At 31.6% G+C, this 17,183-nt stretch overlaps 1 protein-coding gene across 1 annotated transcript in view; it reads right to left on the reverse strand.

Annotated features, from left to right (window-relative positions):
• Positions 1–6,189: 6,189 nt before the first annotated feature.
• The window catches only part of LOC129230386 (fanconi-associated nuclease 1-like), a 58,772-nt gene continuing 47,778 nt past the window's right edge, over positions 6,190–17,183 (reverse strand). The window contains exons 14-15 of the mRNA XM_054864784.1: positions 9,525–9,630; positions 6,190–6,395 (exon numbers count right to left, since the gene is read on the reverse strand). Of these exons, the coding sequence (XP_054720759.1) occupies positions 6,364–6,395; positions 9,525–9,630 (138 nt within the window). The 3' untranslated portion in view covers positions 6,190–6,363. The remainder of the gene's footprint in view (positions 6,396–9,524; positions 9,631–17,183) is intronic.

Here is a 17,183-nt window from a genome sequence, read left to right on the forward strand (position 1 = left end):
AAATAGTATTCATTTAGAAATGAAAACATGAAATTTAAGCGTATACAAATGTTAAGAATTTCCGAAATATGAAATTAAACTTCACATTTTTAAAAAGATTTATCAGTTAATACTTATTATTATTTTTTTTTACATTGAGCCTTACCTTCTCTGTATGTCTATTGAAGAACGAACTGTTTAAAAAAAATGTAGCCGCACGCCCGTGATCCCCTTAAACTTGCTTTAGTTATTTTGGAAAATTTTAATTATTGTGGGTTCTTGGTGCGATTTAAAATATTACCGAATTTGCGGAAATCGTTTTGTGATACCTTGGGTAATGCTCCTCCTCCTTACTTTGTAAAACGGTATGTTTCTAATTTTTGTTAAATAGATATTGTCGCCATATGCTAAAATACTTTTGGTCACCATAAAATGGCGCTAAACAATTTCATCCGTAATGTTTCCAAAATAAGTAGTAAAATTTGGCGTTGGTTTGAATTTGTGCACAAAGTCACATTAATGGAAGTTTTTGTGCTGTTTGTGGATTTGCCTAATTTAGTTGCTGGATTATTTTACAGTAAAAAAAGTTTTTAAAGATTCTTTGATTGGCGATATTTTGTTTACATTCTGAAAGCTGACAAACATTATTACATAGTCTTTGGCTTCAAAAACCGCGACAGTTGAAAAAACTGCCAAATGCTTCCGCTACTGAAATCTTTTTACATAAATTTTGGCGAGGTTTCTGCCGTTAGATTGGATAATGATTAGGTGTCCAATCAGCACAAATAATTATAAAAAAACCCCAGTAATTACAATTGAAGTTCCGTTTAAATGGAAAATAATCAGCCAAATCTAGTTATTATTAGCCAATCTTGTGAAAAAAAGTTACTTTAAGATTTGACTTGAGAAAAGCCTCGAACAGTCAGACGAAACACAAAAATATTGAACAGTACAACAATTCTAGCTATCAACTGAGAGTTGAGATGATACACTAAATAATGAATTGGGTTGAGGAGAGCCTTCGAACATGGAACAAAAAAAGCTCATATCTCGTTTTTCATACAACTTAGAACTTTCTAACAGATGCCATCTTCAGCAGAAAAATAAGCGCTTTCGATGGACACATATTTTTAATATGTGCACGTATTTTTTCACCGTCATATTGGGGCATTTATGCGAAAATTTGGAAAAATTAGAATAAAAAAGGAACTATCAATCGGATTTTTTTCGAACTGGTCTGCAAATCTCCCCAGTACCAAAAAGAACAAACGGTGAAAGTTTCAGCCAAATCTGCCGGGTAGTTTCTGAGATCTTAGGGAACAAATTTACCAAAGTCCACTTTTATATATATAGATTCTGTATGAGTTTTAAAAATTTCTTTCTCATATATCTTCTTTAAAGCCAAACGGGTCCGAAAATTGTTATTTTCAGGTTACTGCTGCATTGCATGTAGAATAATGCTCCGCATTAAGGCATAACAATGTAAATTTGTTTTTAAAAAATCCTCTATATTTATTGATGAATGTTTCAAAAGCCCCAATTTTCGGAAACAGTAAACAAACGTTTTTAGGCTCTCCTGCAAAGTAGTGAAACTGTGACATACGTTAGTCTAGAGCATGTCAAATTTGATGACCAATTTCTTTGATAAAAAAGCAATTTACCCCCGTCATACCGTTACGAGTTATTTTCTAACTTACTATATTGGTATTCGTAAATAGCGAAGATCAAACAAAAACATCTGCCACGACTGCAGCCGCAGGTGGTCGCAGCTAAAATGTTGTTGTTTATTTACAGGAGGGATTAAACTATTGATACATGTAAATTTTAGCCCACCGGAAGCCGCCGATAAAAGTATATTCCACAATACTTTTCATTATATTTTTAAGAAAATAATGTTTTTTTATTTTAGGTAGTTTTCAATTTTGATGAATTTTTAATTTTTAATTACGATGTAATATGCATCCTATAAGTGTGAAAAACCAATCAGAAATGACTTTTATTAATTTTTAGTCCTCCTTATTGAACGAATGAATTAAAACTGAAGTATAAGGCGTACGTCCGAAAAAAGTAAAAACACAATTGTTCAACAATCTCGGCTTATTTTTGTAAAAACAAATTTTTTTTTTTTTTCAAAAAACTCTTATGGAGTAAGTTACTACAACTCAAGGGCTAAGTAATTACGGCATGAAATATTTTTTTTATGTTATAACTTAAAAATGGCTATTTTTTCCGCCCTTGAACCACTGTGTGCCCCTTTGGGGATTTTCTCTTGAATTAAAAAAAATCTACAGAAATGGCATTCACCATCTGCTTGGTTGCCAAATGGTGCAATTCCTTTTTTAGCTCTTGTCTATCTTTCCTGTTAATGAAGTTTATGTGAACTTGCTTAGTTATAAAATGGATTTTTTTCTTCTGATGATCAACTTATCAAGTTTTGAATTCCTTAACATCACTTGTGAACTAAATTTGTATTTTATTCTCATTCTGAAATATTTGAATTTTCATTTGAAAGTTGACTGGAATTACCATCTTTTTTTTATATGTTTGCTACACATGGATTTGAGGTAGTTCTTTAATATGAGTCATGTGTATGAAATAATTGCATTGTGCCAAGTGCTGCCATTGAAGTTGCACTTATTTTTTTCTGATTGTATTCAAATTGAAAATATGAATTTAACAGTACAGATGAGATCATAATATTACAGCATTAAAAGTAACTGCTGCAAATTGAATGATAACATTAACAGTTAAATGATAAAATGGTATCATAATATTTAGGAGTAGAAAAAGACAATACAGTAGGTGCCGCTTAATGTGATCACTTTGGGACAAATATAATTTGATAACAATAATCGAAAAGAATCCAGGATACACAAAAATAATGATCTTTTTCCAATTAAGGTGCATTTATTTTGGCAACTTCAAATTAAAATCACAATGACCCAACTGAAAGCAGTTTTAAGTTATAAATTTTTAAATTTACCAAATGGAAATATCTGAAGTATAAAAAGTTAAAGCTAAATTATGCAATTTTTACTCACATAGTAATAGGTTAAATAAAATATGACCGTTTTCCCAGACATTCGTAAACTAGTTTCAAAGCACATTCAGCTTTTCCATCTTTTCCAACATGGTTTTACTTGTTGTTTAATATTTAATTTAACTTTGCATTGTTTTCAATTTCAACACAATTCTTTAACAGCTTACAAAGTAATGGCAACAATGGAGGTCCTACATCAATGCCTGCAACATGTCCAGCGACTGAATTTTTTTAGGTGCAAAAGAAAGTTTTCTTATGGGAAATCTGTGGTCACTGGGAGCGAACTTTTTGTAGCTTCATTCCTAGAAAAATTTTGAACTGCTATTAAAAACCACAAAATACAGAAAGTTAGTCTCGTCAGGATTTGCCTAAGTATTTCTGTTAATTGAGGAACAAAAACAGGGAAGAAATTGAAATTTTATGAAAAAGTGATAACAATAAAACGAAGACGCTGATTACAATATTCGACTTTTTTAACGTGTGTTAACATACAAGTGTTCTGGGACTTTGTGATTCTGATAACATTAAGCGAATGATAACATTAACTGTGATCACATTAAGCGGCGCGTACTGTATAAGATAGAGTTCGTTCTCCTACAGAAATGTTTTTTGTTGTCAAATTCTGGTCTTTCAAAAAGTTACTATTCATCTAATTTTTGAGCATTTTCTATTTTAGGATACACCTACTGGAGGTAGGAGATATAATCTCCGTAACAGGAGTAACTCACCAGCACCATCCTTGGTTGAAGTCCAATCTCCCAGAAGCTTGCTGTGCAACATTGAAAATGCCCTCGATATGCAGCTCAAGAATACAGAAAATTTGCGAAAGAAGATTAAAATAACAAAAAGTTCAAGGCACACTTAAAAGTAGTTTTTTAAGCATGTCATGTTTTAAGTATATAATTTCATGCACATTTGTATTTGTGTAGTCAGCACCAACAAGCACATTTTAAGGCTATTTGTAAAACAGTGCTATGCTTTGAAGTGCAGGTAATACAGGGCTTATACTCTACTTTCATAGATAAAATTGAGTATTTTTAAAAACACTCCTGAGCACCTGTAACACAACAGCAGATATACTTATTTTATGTAACAGTTACAACAACAAACTGTAATTGATCCATCCATGTTGTAAAGAGTTTTTCATGTTAGCTATTTAAAGAAGTCGACTTCAGCAAGAAAAGTTCAAACTTTTTTTTTAAAAGAGAGAGAGAGAGAGTGCTAACAAGAGCCCAAAAAAGTCAGCATGGTAACAGCTTGCAGTCTATTTGTGGGTCAAGCCCTACATAATACCAGACAGTTTAAGAGAATATGTAAGTGTTTGTTGAAGCCACAACTACTAGACTACAATAATGTTGTACTGGTGAACAAACTTAGAGAAACTTGCTTGGAATTTAGGAGATTAATGAGCGATAGCGAGCTTGGAGTGGTAAATTACTATAGATTTTAATTGTTATCACTTTTTTAAAAGTATAACCCTAGTTATTGATAAATGAACTTATCGGAGAAGTTAAATTTCCTTTTCTGCAAACTTTAAATAGCAAGCATTGTCTTTTATAATGATTGTGTTTTTCCAATAAGTATAGTTGAGTTAAATACTTAAATTACATATATGAGGACTGTTAAAAAAGTATTTGACCTTTAGTTGATGAAAAAAACTAGATAACCCAGAGGGTTGGAAACCAAATGAGCCCCAAAGTAGTTTCTTCGGGACTCCCCACATTTCTCCCAGCGGTGCTGCCAATGTTGGAAGCATTCGAAGAAGGCCTCTTTTAGAATGTAGTCCAGCTTGGCTGTCGTTGCAGCTATAATGATTTTTCTTCTCTGAAATATCATATTTTTCAATTGTCTCTTGAATTTAGGGAACAGCCAGAAGTTGCAAGGGGCCATATCAGGAGAGTAAGGAGCCTATAGAATTACAAGAGTCTGGTTTTTCGCTAACAACGTTGAAATCTATTGAGAGAAATTGTCACCAAAAGCTGTTTCATCTTTCAAATGGTTTCCATTTGGCTGTCGCCTAACTTCTGGCAAAATATGGTGCTAGAGCACTGCTCCAGTCATTTCGTCCTTTTGCTTGAAATTAAAAAATCTGACGAGAGTCCTACACGTTAACTCAGTGAAATTCTGTTTGTCAGCGACATAGGTATTGATAGACGAGGAAAAATCTATGTGTGTGTATAAAGCTTTAAGGGAAGCTCATGCGAAGGCTCTTGATTTATGTCCATCAGCTTTTTCACAAACACAAAAAGTTAGATACTTTACTAACAGTACAGAGATGTATTTTAAGCATGTACCATATGGTATGCATTTCAAACCATTACTTGACATGAATTGAAGCAAACTAGTTGGGTCTGCAGCCTGTGTTTTTTACTTACATGTTTTTGACTTGGTATCAGTTTATAAGTTTTATCAACCCAAATTTATTCTATTTTGGAAAACAAGGATTCAGTTGTTTCATATCTTTGTATCATTATGTAAGACTGGTAGATTGAGCTATCAGATATGTCAATGGAAATTTATTTATTAAACATCACTAAAGTTCTTGACTTCACTTGACAGAAATGGAGGCAAGAGAAAATAACGTAAGCTTAGAATGGCTACTTTTTTGAACTCTGATACTGCATATAATTATAGGAAAATTATGAATTTTGTGCTAACTTATTTTACATGCTTTTCTAGTCATGTAGTTTTCTAGCAGTGTCTGTCAAAAATGTTTTTTTTTTTTTGTGACCAAATACCTTAATTTAAATGACATTAAATTGCATGCCGGTGAATTGGTTTAGAAATGTGCATAAGTTTTATTTTGTATTTACAGTCAGTTTTATTGCACCGAAGAATTTAACATATGAGTTTATTTATTTACTAATATTTGAGTTAGTGAAATATGTATTTATGTTGCATGATGTCAATGAACACATTCATAGAACATAAAATTTTTTATTTTGCTCGCTCCTAATCATGTATTTAAAAATTTAATATTCAATCTTCATATGGTTAAATTTTTTTTATTTGAAAAATTTAACGCATTAACTTTTTCATCAATCATGAATTACTACAAGATATTTTTCTGACCAGTAGTTACCAGTTTGATCACTAGTATCAAGTAATGAATGTGTGTAAGTATTTTCTGTTAATTAAAATGAGAAACTGAAAATGAATTCTAAAGATGAAATTAAAAATTATTTATTTAAAAAATCTTAAAAATTTTATATCTATTTACAACTATGATCAACTGTAATAAATATTTTACAAAAATAAACTTTTTAAATTCATCAACATGAAATATTTTAAGCTTCTTGTGCTCTTTGATTTCTTTGCTCTTTTCTTCTTTTTTACGTTAGATGCTATTCTTTTCGTAATTTCTTTGATCCTACAGCTATAAGAAAAGAAACTAAACATACACATTGACCATTGCTGCTAGGTATGAGAGAGAGAAAATACAAATCCTTCACACAAATTTAATGTCTAACAAAAAGATTTGAGCAGTACCAGATTTGTCTTGAATTATAAATTTCTTTAGAATTTTTTTTGGTACATAAAATTATGAAACTTTTGTGTGTAACCAAAAGAAAAAAACTTAGTTAAAAGGAGATCAGTTGAAATGAAAATACGCTAAATTGCACAGGATTTATAGACTTCAGCATTATTGTGCCAGAGAGTATGCAACGCATATGTTTAACTAGTATGTTGTGGCCATCACGAAACTTTCTTCTATATTTTTCCTTTTTCTGATCCCTCCCCATGCTTGACGAGGAAGCAATATTCCTAACAAAAACAAAATTACACATGCAAAAACTTGACGACCCTCCCAATGTCTGAATTATTGCAAAAGCAAAGCAAAGAGCGAAAATTGAAAGTTATTTTAAAAGCCTTGCTTGAATTAATTACAAATATTTTATTTGTTAACAAACATAAGATGGCAACAGTTAAAAATTTTAAATCATTGAGATAATATTTCCTATCATTTCCATACAATTAAAATCACGAGAAATACGCAGACGACAATCTATTACGATTTATCTTTCTTATTGTTGCATTAATAAAAATATTTTTATTCGCAAAAAAAAAAAAAAAATCAACACCTCTTGAAGCGATCGGTGTCAAAATTAAACCAGAGCCTGTTTACATATGGATTCACATATATTCCAAATTTCAACCAGAACGTAGCATTACTTCTTGAGATAGGGCACTCAAAATGGAAAAAAAGAACGAGTGTTTGCGCTACCCCCCCTTTTTAGCTGTTGACACAAAAATAAAATCAGTTCTTATACCCACTAAGGGCTACTTGCCGATAAATTTTTCTTTCATTCCGTTCATTATTTCTTGAGATACAGCAGTCACAATTGACGACAAAAAACGTTCTATAGCTCAACCCCCGTTTGAGTTATTGACACCAAAATTGAATCAGCACCTGTTCCTGTTAATACCAACATATGGACCAAATTTTGTTTGATTCCGCCAGTTACTTCCTGAGGAATAGCAAGCACACGTAACTCGAAAAACGTCCCATTGCTCCACCCCCCTTGGAGGAATTCGCGCCAAAAACTAATGGGCACAAGTTCACATAGGGGCACATATGTGTACAAAATTTCGTTCGATTTCATGCGGTAGTTTTTGTTGTAGAGCGGCCACAAAAAACTGGTCACACACAGACGTGACACACATACATACACACACACATACATACATACACACACACATACACACACACACACAGACAGACAGACATTTTCCAAAAATGGTCGAAATGGACTCAGCGCACCTCAAAACGTACGAATCCGTCAAAATTCGAAATTCGAAAATTTGCACGAATCCAATACTTTCTTCTATATATTAGATATAGAAGAAAGTAAAAATACAACAATATAATTTTTTATATTGAGCTGAGGAAATGTAAGTTTGAAACAGTTACTAACACCTAAGCTTAAGTCAGATCAGTAGAGACTAAACTTTTTCTTTCATGTTTAAAACTTCAGTTAGGAAATAATACACACAAAATTTTTTCTTGAACCGTATTGTTCCTTGAGGACAAAAAATGTTCAATTAAAAGACTAACTTGTTTTTTAAAGTTTTCTGAAATACATGTTTCCTTTAAAAAAAAAAATCTATTACTAGATCAGTTTCTAATACTTATACATTAGTAGCTGCCTTTTTGAGAGGGCATACGCACTTGATATAATAAGAGTTAATATACAAAACATATACTGACTTTAGGGATTGTCCTCAAAGTCATGCTTTGAGTGTGCGTTGTGAAATTGTAGAAGTGTGGGCGGTAATAAAAAGTGAGATATCTCACATTTTAGTTGAATTTTTTTTTTTTTGTAACAGTATGTTTATGTGATATGGCGTGGCTTGTGAAAAGACGAGGGGGTATGGAGAAGTCTGACACTTTCTAACTAAGGGGGGTCAAATATATTGAAAAAAAAAGTGACATTAACAGATCTGCCAACTCTCCTGTTTCTCACAGGAGAGACTCCCGTATTTTTGCCCATTTCTTCCATTTTACGTTTGAATATCAACTTCTGTTTTTCTTCAAATTTTTTATTTTATCATTATTTAATTGTTTATTGAAATTTTCATTTGTAAAAGGAAAATCATTTTTCTAATCCTGATTAACAGGCACTGCCATAACTTCTCAACCTTTCCAAGACCCAATGGCACCACTGTTCTATACTGTATATCGTATGCATGTGAGAAAAAGGCTTAGGCAATTTCAACACAAAGCAACAATCTTTTAGCATCGGTTTTTGTCTTTTTTCTGATTGTTTCCTGAATTGTACACCGTACAATGCTTATTGAGCTAAAATTTACAGGTAGTTTTGACATACCTTGCTTTTAGCCCCCCCCCCCCTCCCCTCAAAAAAAAAAAATTGAGTTTGATATAGAAGCTTATTGTTCTTCTTGAAATGTACTGCCGTAGAAAACTTGGTTAATATTTTTTCACTGTATATACTTTATTTTACAACTTATATGAAATATTTTTTTTAAACATAATTAGAATTGTAGCTAAGGTGACATAAGTGTGTCCGAGCTAATGACATGAATATAAATTGTATTAGCGTTTTTATTTTTTGAGTAAATCAATGTTTGATAAAGCTTTTGTCATTTTCATGATATTTTACAAGGGTTCTTTTAGAATTCGAAGATGTTATCAAAATTATTTATTTAATTTATATTTTGAATTATAAACTATATTTCCTCCCCCCAAATAGCATTGTTTAAAATCTCACGTTTACTCCTTGAAACTTTCACCCAATCTCCTGTTTTTTTTTTTCATTTTAGCAGGTCTGCATTTATGAACAGTCCCTTAGATTATTTTACTATTAATCATAAAAGCGATGAATTTGTTGCCTTTACTTTGAATTTTAAATTTCTAAACTAATATAGGGAAGTCCCAAGAAAACAAAAATCCAATATTGAAAAAAATCAGTTGACAAATATGGTGTGTTTCTCAAACAGTATGAAAATACAAACATGTGCAAAAAAGGGAAAAAAGTCTTCTTACCTTCAACTAAACATACTTCAGCATCAGCCCCAAGCTTTATTAGGTAATCTAGCCATAGAATTTGCTTAGTAGATAATTTATCACCAGGTCCTTTGACCTCGACAATCTAAAATAAATGAAAGTAAGAACTATTGAATTAGCCCCTTAAATTAAATAATTTTGTTAAAATGTGTTAAAGAATGTTACATAATTACATACAAAAATTACAACTGAATAAATAATACTTATATTGTTAACTATGCTTACAAATAGTTTTCATGGATTTTCAAAATAAAAAAATTATGATAATAAGTAACCACAAAATACAAATCTAACATTTTAATAAACAAAGTACTGAGTAAGTAACTAACAGTAAGTAGTTACTAAGTAAACAGAGCTTGGAAAGGAACGATTGATTACAAAAAAGTGATATTTTGCACAATCTGACAAAATATCGTTGAATAGCTGTGTAATGACAGATGCAAGATGTCATGCAAATTGACTAGCATATGCTTTTTGTCTCATTGTCCTGCTAGTCAAATGTGCTGACATTCCAGCTTTTTTGTTAATGTTCCACCAAATGAGAAAAATATTCATAAACCAGATTTTTTTTCTCAACAATTTTGCAAATTTTCCTTGTCCAAAAACGAATAAATATCATAAAAAAAGAGAAGTTGAATGCATAAATAAGACATAGGTTTTGGATTTATTATTTTGCCAGTAACTAGAGTTGTTGAACAAAACTTTTCTTTGGCGAATAAGATTTAGACATCAGAAAAATATCGACTATATAGAAACTTGAAAATCTGTCTTGATAACCAAGATTAACTTTGTGTATTTAAAAGCTGTCCATGAATGATGTCACACTTTTTAAAAACATATTTGACTTTCTCTAAGTGTCACTTCACCTTACTCCCTCCCTTCCCCTTCTCACAAACTATCAAAATTTCATGTACCTCTCTACCCTCTTAATGCATAACATCATCTGTGGATGAACCTTTAATGCAGGCGCTTTTAAGAGGAAATAAAAATTTGTTCTTGAAAATTTGCTGGTATGACAGACACTATGAAGGTACAGTAAAACCTGTGAAGTTGCCCACCCTTGTAAGTTGACCACCTGTCTATGTTGACCGCTTTTTCAGGCACGGAATTAGCCCTTTGTAATTTGACCACCTGTTTAAGTTGACAACTAAAGTAGTGCACCGCAAGTGGTCAACTTACACAGGTTTCACTGTATTAAAAAACGAACAGAAATTGTATGAAGGTACTAAGATTCTATAATTAACGTCATCAAGTTATTTTTTAAGTGAGGTTCAGGCACGTAGCTAGGATTTTGTTAAGGGGGGGGGGTCCAAGGTTGCACGAACTTTAAAAATGGAAGTATGCTAAATCAGAAGCATTAACTGATAATTGTATAAATTGATACTGTTCCAATCAAAACTACAATTAATAAATGTGATAATTATATTAATTAAGTAATGATGTAATTAAGTATGATAATTAAAGCTTTGCAATATATTTGCTTTCAAAAAAAAAAAAAAGCTCATATTTATTTTAACTACATGAAGTACACCGCCAGCTCAGTCAATTGACTGAGCTGGCGGTGTATTTCATGTATTTCTGCCTTAGCCCTGGCTATAGGGCGGTAACTTACTGAATACATTATCAACTGTCTAACTCAATAAATGCTCCATAATTCCCCACTCCTGACTGTTTCGAATTGGATTTTGGACTGCATTTAATGCTTCTATGGACGAAAATATCGCCAAGGCTCATTAAAGAAAAGCTCGAAATGTTTCTTAATTCATTTAAATTTTTAGAATTCATTCAACGATAAGAAATGGAATGATACTTCTAATCTTCATCTTTTTTTATAGTATTTTCATATAAAAGCTTAGGAAAACATTATTAAAGCTGTTCAAACACATAAAATACATAGAAAGTATCGTTGCTCGTTAATAAGTATTTTCTTGTGATGTATTGCTAAAATAGATATCTAAGGATCAGTTATGGTATTTACGATGAATTAAGTTAAACAATAAAATTTCTTTGTCAAACTTTTGAAGAAAATTTGAATGATAATTTGTTTATAAATACTATTTTTTAGGCCGTCAAAGATAATAAACATTTTTCTTGGACATTTTCTATTTTAGGAGTTTCGCATGCAGAGTCATTTAAGGGTGATAAGAGGAAGTATTACTTTTAGAACTTAGGAAAATGAATAAATACACTTACGAACACATTGTATATACATAGTATTTTTATGTATAGTCTTGACCCCTCTTCAGGAAAACAAATGAACGGAACTATGGATTTGATTTAGTTTATTAAGTTGATTCAAAACAACTTCTGTGCAAAATGTTCCATTCTAAATTTAAAATTTCAATTTAAACAACAACTGTAGGAAAATGACTGATAGTAACAGTACCGAATCATCACAACAAAATTTGACACTCTAAACCTAGTTATTTTACTAACAATATGGAAATATAAAAATTTTAAATTTCTACATTTGGCGGTAGTCATCCGAGTTCGATCCTTTAGGAGATAATCTTTGCCCTATTTGTGATAATACGGCAGCACCAAAATTAGATATAGTGTAAAAAGCTAATCATATTTCGGTGACAAATATAAAAGGTTTAAAGGTAGTTTGAAGACTCAATTAGCAAACATTTTGCTCTAAGTCTTCAAATGTTATAATCTAAATGTTTAAAAAAAGACAAATCTCTTATAAAAACTCTAAGAAAAGTTGTAAATTAAAAATCCAGATATGATTTAAATTGATATTTTGAAATTATATAACAACTAGAAAATCGCCCGTCAAGATGAAAATTGATTCCACATTTGAACGAAGAAATTGCCTGTTTGGTGACATTTTGATAGTTGATATTTTAAACCCTAACTCCAGTGGATTAGCCCTAAGCTTCAGTAGATAACGTTCATTGTTGACCACTTTTTCGCTTCTTTAGTGCCCTGAAATGACAGTCTCACCAGTAAAACAGTTTAGTTACTGGATCCAGTTCAGCCTTGTTACAATAAAGCCTTTCCCTGCATTTTAAACATTACCAAAACATGTTATCTAATTATCATGGCGTGTAGCGAGTTTCATTGTTGATGAGGTCAAGAGCATTACTCGATTATCGGCTATTACATATATGAGGATAAGAACAACAACTATTATTCTTGCATTCGGAGTCTACTGTGCTTTTTAACCATGAATGTACAGATACTTATTAAATAATTCTTAAATACAAAGAAGTCAGTAAATAGCTATCAAAAAATTTGCTAAATGAAGCATATGCATATTACACAGCTTTTATTCGAAAAATGGAACTAGAAGATAGAAGAAAATACATATTTTCAGTTAAACTAATTAATAACTTTTCCTTTTGACCTCGTGAACACAATTCAGTTAGTATTTTAAAATAATAATTTAAAATAATTTCATTGTGAATTATATATGTATCTTTAAACTTATACATCTTTACACATGTGTTAATCACTCCAAACTTAAAACTAAAAAAATCAAACACATCCAGACTTTTTTTTAATTCAATTTCTTTGTTTTTTTAAACTTTGATATCACTGAAATCAATTTTGTTATATTAGTATTAACCTTTATTTATGCATCTTTTTTTTTACTACCTCCAGATACATAATCTTTTTTTCCTTTTTTATAAATCATATATAAAAACACAAGAGATAAAACATTCGCAAAAATTCTAGTTCTTTTCGGTACATTTTTGCTCAGAAAGAGTGAAAGAAAAAAAAAATCTGTTACCTTGTGATGAAAATGAACTAATATTCAGAACAAATTTCCAGACATTAGTTTCATGGTTGTAGAAAGACAATCTACAACCATGTTGTAGAAAGGCATTTACAACTTTTCTTAGAGTTTTTACAAGAGATTTATCTTCTTTTAAACCTTTAGATTACAACATCTGATGACTTAGAGCAAAATGTTTGCTAATTGAGGCTTCAAACTACCTATAAACCTTTTATATTTGTCACCGAAGGATGATTAGCTTTTTACAGTATATCTAATTTGGGATCTAATTTTAGTGCTGCCATATTATCACAAATAGGGCAAATATTACCTCCAAAGAAAAAGGGTAGAAATTTAAAATTTTTATATTTCCGTATTGTTAGTAAAATAACTAGGTTTAGAGTATTAGATGAATGCTAAAAGTTGTGAGCTTCCGGGACACAATGATATAAGTAATTCATCATTGTTACGAATGAAAATTATAAATGAAATAAATTGAATTGATTGGTTAAAAAATGAAATGATATTCGATGCTATTTCTGTCTGAATAAATTTTTAAATAAATGAGAAACGCATAAATGAGAGAATGCATAAAATTGCTCCTATTGTTAAAAAAAAAAGAAAAAAAAACACATTCAAAAAAAAAACTGCAATACAACTTACCCAGTGGGGGTTGGCTAATTTTTTCTTATGTGTTTATGATTGTGCTCCTGATTTTTCCCTTTAATTTTCCGTGCAACCGACCCATACCAATGGCAGTGATAGAGAAAGTGAATGTGCGATCTAACAGAGTTTTGCACTATCCACGACTCTAGGAGCCTTAGGCACCTTCTAAAAAGACGGTGCTATATTACAAGGGCGGCTGACCCTACTGTTGCTTTCCTCTTTGTATGACCTTCCCGCAAAAACATTCCTACAAATTTCCTGTCTCCGACATTTTCATCATTGATGACTCATCAAGCTTTCGTTAACAATAAATGTTTGCTTACGAGCTGCTGGTGATTTCCTTGCGGGGACGGGCACTACTATAATGTCTCCTTTTTCGGATAGCTGCTGGCGATTTTCTTGCGAGGCAGGGGACTAAATGTCTCCTTTGGGTAGGTCTGCGACGCGTACCACGGGTTGAAGACTTCTGTCGCTCCTCTCCCCCCCCCCCCCCCCCCCACTCCCAGAGGGTCTGTTGTTTTGAACAAAACTGAACGTGAGAAAGTTGCCGCTTAATGAAAATATTTAGGACAAAAGAATTTTTTATAAAATTTTTTTTTGGAAAATTCTGTTTATGTAAGTGCAGGGGGACAGTGACCTATCAGGAAGGGAGGGGTCCGGACCCCCTGGACCCCCCCCTTGGCTACGTCCCTGTGAGGTTCTTTATTGGTACACCTGAATTTTTTATTTGTTTGTTATGCTTCTATTTTACAGTTCAAAAACACTTGCAAAGATTTCATAACATGCATTTTTTATAAGAGCATTACCTGAACCAGTGGTCGGATTTTTTTTTTTTTTTGTAGCAAACTACAACTACTTTATTACAAATGTAGTTAACTAAAACTATTTTTTTTTCTTTTAAATGTAGCAACTACAAAGTACTTTTGAAATGTAGTTGTTACTTCACTACTTTTTAAAAAATAAATAAATAAAAAACATACACACTGAGAATTAAATGAAAAAAGCGAAAAGTTGCTCAGATTAATAAATTAGCTCATTTGAAAATAGAATATTACTTAAAATTATCATTTCTTTCTTTTTTAAACTATTTTTATGAATTTTTGCTGTAAGAAAGGATTAAAAAGTTGAAAGATTCAAATTTTTACAATTTGGCTATTTGAAAATTGCAAACAGAAGCAGTCATAATTTGAATTAAATTTTACATCTGCATACATTTACATAAAATTGATGAGATGAGGAAAACTTCTATTACACAGAGGAGAAAAAGTTTAATTTTGGAATTAATTTTATAAGAATTTATAATTTTTAGGGTCTAATTAATTAACTTCAAGGATTGAACTTCAAGCTAGTGGTCTGGGTCTGGATACCATCCCCTCTCTTACGCTACTAAGAAAATGTTTTTTTAATAACTTAATTTAAAAGTAGTTTCCAGAAATAGCAACAAACTATTTTTTGTATTGAACTACTCGCTACTCTACTTTTTTTGAAAAGTAGTGCACTACACTACAAACTACTAAAAAAAGTTGCTACCTGTAGCATGCTACTTCCAACTAAAGCCCTGGATCCTTCTCCTAAGTAGCGACATGGGGAGTTGTCGGCCATGTTGGGGCCAAACACTTCCTTTGTCTGCTATGATGAAATAGTGGTTTCTTAGTAACTTCTTGTTAATAAATATTCCTAGATTCTTCGAGATAACAAAAATTTGAATGTACATTAACTTTTTAAAAATTTTTACTTGATAAGGAAACTAATTTAGATATCAAAGCTTTTGCATCTGCAAAAATGTTTTACAATTATTCTCGATTTTTGTGCGAAATATTTTTTAGTCTTGTTCCCGAAAGCATGGAAATAGGGTTTTTGTGTTGAAAGAATAGACATTATGCAGGGGTCTGGCCAGAGGATATTTGGGTCCGTTAACGGACCCTTCACAAAAATCCGATCCACCAAAACGGATCTTTCACAAAATCCCAATCAAACAAAACGGACCTTTCACAAAATCCTGATCAAACAAAACGGACCTTTCACAAAATCCCGATCAAACAAAACGGACCCTTCACAAAATTCTGATAAACAAGATCGGATCTGTCACAAATTGTTTATTGAAAGAGCAAATCTGAAAGCAAAATAACGCATATTTCTGTGTATAAACCGAATAAATTTTGGAACCTTTTTTGAAGTCAAATTAGAGGGATCAGCTTATACAAAATCGGCTAATTTTGAAAGAAAAAAATCGGCACTCTTGCGATGCTCCTGCAAGCGATAAATAATTGCTACTGCCAAATAAATATAATGGTTGTTTGTTTGTTTTATCACAGCTAATTAGCAGCAGTGTTGTTGTAAACTTTTCTGAAAAGGCATTGGTAAGCACTTTTTCTCCCCAATAAATAATTGCTACTGCCAAATAAATATAATGGTTGTTTGTTTGTTTTATCACAGCTAATTAGCAGCAGTGTTGTTGTAAACTTTTCTGAAAAGGCATTGGTAAGCACTTTTTCTCCCCCCCCCCGCTCATGATTTAATAAACAATAATAATATATATCTGCAAAATGAACTTGGAACTGCAAAAGGATAGTAAGGGTGGGGGAAAAATATGATCGCTTCTGATAGGGTTACCAACTTCAAAATTATCACCACTTAGCGTCTGGCGTTGAACCTTTATAATGACTTGATTAGAAAATATTCTCATCATTTTACTAGCTTGTCAATATTTGCGTTTTTATGGTGCCGTGCGATGTTTAATTGTTATTTTGGGAGAAAATTATATGGGTTTTGATTTTTCGATGCTAACAACTTTAAATAAACTCTTTTAATTACCGTTTTTTTTTCTTTAGATGTCTACATTTTAAAAAATGCTATCTTTTAACATCCGATATGAGAGTCATATTTTGTTCTTTTTTCGAGCTAACTTCGCTTTATTAGGATGCAAACAAATGAAAAGTCTCTTTATTTCTGTTAGAACTCTCATTTCAAGTTTTTAAAGCAAAATTCCATTTTCTGTTATGAGTCAAAAATTAAAATGCTGAATAGATGGTTTATTTTATTATTTATATTTTTTTGCTTCAACTGTGTCCACAGATGTTAATGAAATGTTTATCATAGGACCCTAAAATGCAATTTTAAAATAATTTTATCAAAAATATTTCTTTTACAAGTCGTTTTTATACTTTTGATGCCTTCACTTTGAGAATTGCGATTTCTTTGCATCCGCTATCGGAGTCCGATTTTTCGAATTTTTGATGTTTATTACG

Source organism: Uloborus diversus, chromosome 9 (assembly GCF_026930045.1).
Source record: "Uloborus diversus isolate 005 chromosome 9, Udiv.v.3.1, whole genome shotgun sequence".
In the NCBI taxonomy this organism is placed as follows: domain Eukaryota; kingdom Metazoa; phylum Arthropoda; class Arachnida; order Araneae; family Uloboridae; genus Uloborus; species Uloborus diversus.